This window comes from Mobula hypostoma, chromosome 1, assembly GCF_963921235.1.
Source record: "Mobula hypostoma chromosome 1, sMobHyp1.1, whole genome shotgun sequence".
Taxonomy (NCBI): domain Eukaryota; kingdom Metazoa; phylum Chordata; class Chondrichthyes; order Myliobatiformes; family Myliobatidae; genus Mobula; species Mobula hypostoma.
In genome coordinates this window covers 138670996-138677216 of record NC_086097.1, presented here as the reverse complement: position 1 = coordinate 138677216, position 6221 = coordinate 138670996, and the positions used below count along the sequence as shown (strand labels likewise).

The 6221-nt window shown below is 42.1% G+C and overlaps 1 protein-coding gene across 1 annotated transcript in view; it reads right to left on the bottom strand.

The window, feature by feature from the left end:
- Positions 1-5977: 5977 nt before the first annotated feature.
- The window catches only part of LOC134350924 (eukaryotic translation initiation factor 3 subunit E-A), a 211554-nt gene continuing 211310 nt past the window's right edge, over positions 5978-6221 (bottom strand). Inside the window, exon 13 of the mRNA XM_063056770.1 lies at positions 5978-6167. Within this exon, the coding sequence (XP_062912840.1) occupies positions 6129-6167 (39 nt within the window). The 3' untranslated portion in view covers positions 5978-6128. The remainder of the gene's footprint in view (positions 6168-6221) is intronic.

Genomic DNA, 6221 nt, shown 5'->3' with positions numbered 1-6221 from the left:
CAGTCACAAAAATGGCACACCAGTGGTTCTACTTCATTAGGAGTTTGAGGATACTAATACTTATGTCAGGCTGCTGTTTATTGAAATACAGCTCAGCATTTAACTGTCATTCCTACAGTTCAAAAAGCTCCAAAGCCTGGGCCTTCGTAGCTCCCACTGCAACTGGACCCTCGACTTCCTCACTGGAAGACCACAGTCTGCGTAGATCGGATATAACATCTCTCTCTCATTGATATTCAACACTGGTGCACCTCAAGGATGTGTGTTTAGCCCACTGCTCGACACCCATGATTGTGTGGCTAGGCACAGCTCAAATGTTATCTATAAACTTGTTTATGACATAGCTATTGTGGGCAAAATTTCAGATGGTGAGCAAGATAGATCATCTGGTTGTGGTGTCACAGCAAGAACCTTGCACTCAACATCAGTAAGACCGAAGATTTGATTGTGGACTTCAGAAAGGGTAAGACAAGGGAACACACACCTGTCCTCATGGAGATCAGAAGTGGAAAAGATGAGCAATTTCAAGCTCCTGGGTGTCAACATTTCTAAGGATCTATTCTGGGCTCAACATATTGATAGTTACAAAAAAGGCATGACAGCAGCTTATTTCATTAGGAGTTTGAGGAGATTTGGACTGTCACCAAAAATACTGTGGAGCCACTGGCTGCATCACTGTCTGGCACAGGATCGAAATAAACTGTAGAAGTTTGAGAATGCTGTCAGATCCATTATGGGCACTGGCCTCCCCAGCATCCAGGACATCTTCAAGAAGCAATGCCTCAAAAAGGCTGCATCCATCATTAAGGACCCCCACCATCCAGGATGTGACCTCTTCTCATTGGTACCATCAGGGAGCTGGTACAGGAGCCTTAAGACACACACACAACAATTCAGGACTTGCTTTATCCTCCTCTGCCATTTCTGAATGGATATTGAACCCATGAACACTACCTCACTACTTCCCTCTTTTCGCACTACGTATTTAACTATATATATCAATTTTTATTATGCATTGCAATGTACTGCTGCCGTATAACAACAGATATCATGACATATGCCAGTGATATTAAATCTGATCTTAATACTTGGTGTGTCACCAAAGACACAAATTTCTACAGATATACGGTGGAGGGTTCTGACTGGTTGCATCGTACCTTGGTATGGAAGCAGAGATGCAGAGGATTGCAAAAAGCTGCAGAGGGCTGTAGACTCAGCAGCTCCAACATGGACACAATCCTCCCCACCATCTAGGTGATTTTCAAGAGGCAGTGCCTCAAGAAGGCAACACCCATTATTAAATCCATTTGGCCCTACCCTCTTCTTCTTCCTACCATCAGGGAGGACCACAAAGGCACACACTTAATAATTCAGAAAAAGCTTCTACCCACTGGTCCCCACCATCACATTTGTGAACAGTTCAAGAACACCAAGCCATTATTCCACTTTTTTGTAATTTATAGTAATTTTATGTATTTGGCACTGTACTATTGCTGCAAAACACCTAATTTCACATTGTACAAGACAGTGATAATAAACCAGATCCTAAAGGGAAGCTTGGATGCAACTTGACAAGGGCCAGTGAAACTGCAGGAGGGTGAGAATACCCAAAAGACAATGATAATGATAAATGGAATGGATCCCTGCTTAGGTGGGTAGACAATAGATGATGCTTGTACACAGTGGGTGTTATGATGTGGGATGCTTCAGCAAAAAGGTTAGAGGAAGTAGAGTCACCAGCATCTTCCAGAAGGGAATTGGATAAACACTGAGAAGGAAAAACCTGTTTATGGGAAAGAAGTTGAGTGGGATTAATTGGAAAACTAAGTCCTGGTCAGCTGAATGGCTTCCTGTTCATTCACACCTAAAAATCACTAGCATGGTGTTAATGAAGCTTTGGCAATGAATAAAATCAAATCTTTCTTGCTGTAAAATATTTAAATATAATGGGCCAACAGCTGAGATGTGGAGAGAGCAGAACCTCAAAACATGCAACGGCCAATGAATTCTGTTTAGAATTTGGAGATGCAGGAAACAGTGGCCAACCTTTACAAAGCAGGACCTACAAACAGCTACAATTAATAAAAACATGAAGAACAGTACTGTATCAGAATAGGCCTTTCAGCCCACAATGTCCATGCCAACCAAGCCGACAATTTAAATGGCACAGTGTCTGCACAGGACCCGTACCCCTCCATTCTCTACCTAAATGCCTCTTGTACATTTGTTGAGTGCCACTATGCCTTAATGGTTATTTCTGAGGACTTGGAATGCACAAGATGGATTATAAATTGGAACCTGCCCCAGAAGCAGTGCTTGGGGCACCAGACAGCTCCAATGAAACTGAAATCAGTAGAGGCCAAGATAAACTCCACACCCCTTGCACAGCACCCCACACAAAGCGCAGCCCCAGGACCTCACAACTGGAGTATTTCAGCATGGTATTCTAGACCCAACAATTTATAAATTTCCCTCTGCAATACAGAAGAACCATGGATTCTGCCTAGAGATCTGCTAACACTGATGAGGGGGTCTTGCTCACAGACAGAGCTAGTGAATAACCTGGTCCATCCCTGTCTGATTTATGGGACACACAATGACTACTTCCAACAAGTACCCGACAGTCTCTTCTGGTATTCAGTGTATGTCATCATGGAATTAACATCCTAAACTCTGTCATTATAACTGGATCAGCCACACAGCGGTGTGGAGAGTTGATCAGAAGCTGGGCACCCTGCAACAAGAGGCACCACCATCCATAAGCTACAAGTCAATGGATTCTCTCCACACAAGGTCATCACCATCCAGTGCCAAGTAGCCCATGTAATTGGTGCAGCCACTTCCATGAACATAGACCCACTCCATCAACAAGGTGCAGCATATAATGCATAATGTCACTCATCTAACCTTCTCCACCAGTAGTTTCCAAATCCAAAGCTGTAACAGCTTAGAGAAGATCAGAAGATGCTTTGCTTCATCAATGTCTAACTGAAAGGGTCAACTGTTTAAGGAGAAACAACTCCTCTGAAGAGATGATTCCAAAGTGATCCCGGGCTATCATTTGGAGGTCTTGTTCATCTCCCTGAACTTCCCAATGAACTAGAGGAATTCTACCCAGTGAACCATTTTCAAACAAAACAGTAAAATGAAAATGCTAGAAATACTCAATAGGGCAGGCAGCGTGTATGGAGAGAAACAGGTTTAATGTTTCACCTGAAAGGCCATTGATCTGAACTGTGTCTTCACAGGTGCTGTCACTGAGTATCTGCAGCATTTTGTTGTTTTGTATCAGGATTCCATCATTTGCAATATTTGGCAATAGGAAAAGTGAGTGAAATTACTTTGAGGAAGATAGCCAAGAGAATGCCAGGCCAGATCCCACTTTATCACCAGATGCATACGACAGTGATGTGAATTCCACACAGCCGAATAGAGAAACCTGTATCATAGAACATAGAAATTTACAGCACATTACAGGCACTTCAGCCCACAATGTTGTACGACCATGTAACCTACTCTAGAGACTGCCTAGAATTTCCCTAGCACATAGACCTCTATTTTTCTAAGCACCATGTACTATGAGGCTCTTAAGAGACCCTATTGTATTCACTTCCACCACTGCCGATGGCAAGGCATTCCACATGCCCACGACTCCGTGTGAAAAACTTACCCTTGACATCCCCTTGGTACCCATTTCCAAGCACTTTAAAACTATGCCCCTCGTGTTAGCCATTTCAGCCCTGGGAAAAAGCCTCTGACTATCCACACGATCAATGCCCCTAATCATCTTATACACCTCTATCAGGTCACCTCTCATCCTCTGTTGCTCCAAGGAGAAAAGACCAAGTTCACTCAACCTATTCTCATAAGGTACACCCTCCAATCCAGTCAACATCCCTGTAAACCTCCTCTGCACTCTCTCTATAGTATCCACATCCTTCCCGTAGTGAGGTAACCAGAACTGAACACAGTACTCCAAGTGGGGTCTGATTAAGGTCTTATATAGCTGTAACATTACCTCATGGCTGTTGAACTCAAACCCACGGTTGATGAGTGCCAACAGACCATACGCCTTCTTAATAACACTGTCAACCTGAGCAGCATCTTTGAATGTCCTATTGACACAGACCCCAAGATCTCTCAGATCCTCCACACTGTCAAAGAGTTTTACCATTTATATTATATTCTGTCTTCAAATTTGACCTACCAAAATGAACCACTTCACACTTATTTGGGTTGAAGTCCATCTGCCACTTCTCAGCCCAGTTCTGCATCCTATCGCTGTCCCGCTGTAACCTCTGACAACCCAGATTATCCACAACACCCCCAACCTTTGTGTCATATGCATCTGATAAGTTTACACTATTTGCTGAAACTAAGCACCATGTGAATTCCTGTACTGTTTTTGCCTTGTGATCTCAGCCTCTGCATCCAGTGCATTTACAAACTTTTAAGTCATGACAGGGCACAATGCTTCACCATTTATAATCAGCTTCCTCCTGCAGAACATTCTAAGAGTAAATCTAGCAATTATCGTCCTGTGAGTTTGACATCAGTGGTGGGTAAATTGATGGAAAGTATTCTTAGAGATGGTGTATATATAATTATCTGGATAGACAGGGTCTGATTAGGAACAGTCAACATGGATTTGTGCGTGGAAGGTCATGTTTGACAAATCTTATTGAATTTTTTGAAGAGGTTATTTAGGAAAGTTGACAAAGCTAAAGCGGTGGATGTTGTCTATATGGACTTCAGTAAGGCCTTTAACAAGGTTCCACGCGGAAGGTTAGTTAGGAAGGTTCAATTGTTAGGTATTAATATTGAAGTAGTAAAATGGATTCAGCAGTGGCTGGATGGGAGATGCCAGAGAGTAGTGGTGGATAACTGTTTCTCAGATTGGAGGCCGGTGACTAGTGGTGTACTGGGTCCAATGTTGTTTGTCATATACATTAATGATCTGGATGATGGGGTGGTAAATTGGATGCAGATGATACTAGATAGGTGGAGTTGTGGATAACGAAGTAGGTTTTCAAAGCCTGCAGAGAGATTTAGGCCAGTTAGAAGAGTGGGCTGAAAGATGGCAGATGGAGTTTAATGCTGATAAATGTGAGGTACTACATTTTGGTAGGACTAATCAAAATAGTACATGGTAAATGGTAGGGCATTGAAGAACGCAGTAGAACAGAGGGATCTAGGAATAATGGTGCATAGTTCCCTGAAGGTGGAATCTCCTATGGATAGGGTGGTGAAGAAAGCTTTTGGTATGCTGGCCTTTATAAATCAGAGCATTGAGTATAGGAGTTGGGATGTAATGTTGAAATTGTACGAAGCTTTGGTGAGGCCAAATTTGGAGTATTGTGTACAGTGTTAGTCACCAAATTATAGAAAAGATATCCAGAAAATAAAGAGTACAGAGTAGGTTTACTAGAATGTTACCTGTTTCATCACCTCAGTTACAGAGAAAGGTTGAACAAGTTGGGTCTTTATTCTTTGGAGTGTAGAAGGTTGAGGGGGGATTTGATAGAGGTATTTAAAATTATAAGGGGGATAGATAGAGTTGACGTGGATAGGCTTTTTCCATTGAGAGTGGGGGAGATTCAAACAAGAGGACATGAGTTGAGAGTTAAAGGGCAAAAGTTTAGGGGTAACATGAAGGGGAATTTCTTTACTCACAGAGTTGTAGCTGTGTGGAACGAGCTTCCAGCAGAAGTAGTTGAGGCAGGTTTGATGTTGTCATTTAAAGTTAAATTGGACAGCTATATGGACAGGAAAGGAATGGAGAGTTATGGGCTGAGTGCAGGTCAGTGGGATTAGGTGAGAGTAAGAGCTTGGCATGGACTAGAAGGGCCGGGATGGCCTGTTTCTGTGCTGTAATTGTTGTATGGTTATATTCAGAATAAAATCAAAGCAATTTCCTGATGTATTAATATATTACTACTAACAGCCACAAATAAATTTCACACAAAAAGTCACAATATTTAAAAATCACGTTTTATTTGACCCATAAACACAAATTTCGAAATGTGACAAAGGTTTTAAAAATGGATTATTGCAAAGATGAGCTTCATTTGGTCTGGTAAACCAGGACCGGTCTGATCTTCAATTTGTATATTATTCGGCATTTATTTTCAGTAAAAGCCAGAGTCTGTAGTAGTCCAGTTGGGAGCCTGCAAAACAAGAACAAGAACATATCCATTAAGACAAAACAAAAGGAGGTTTAC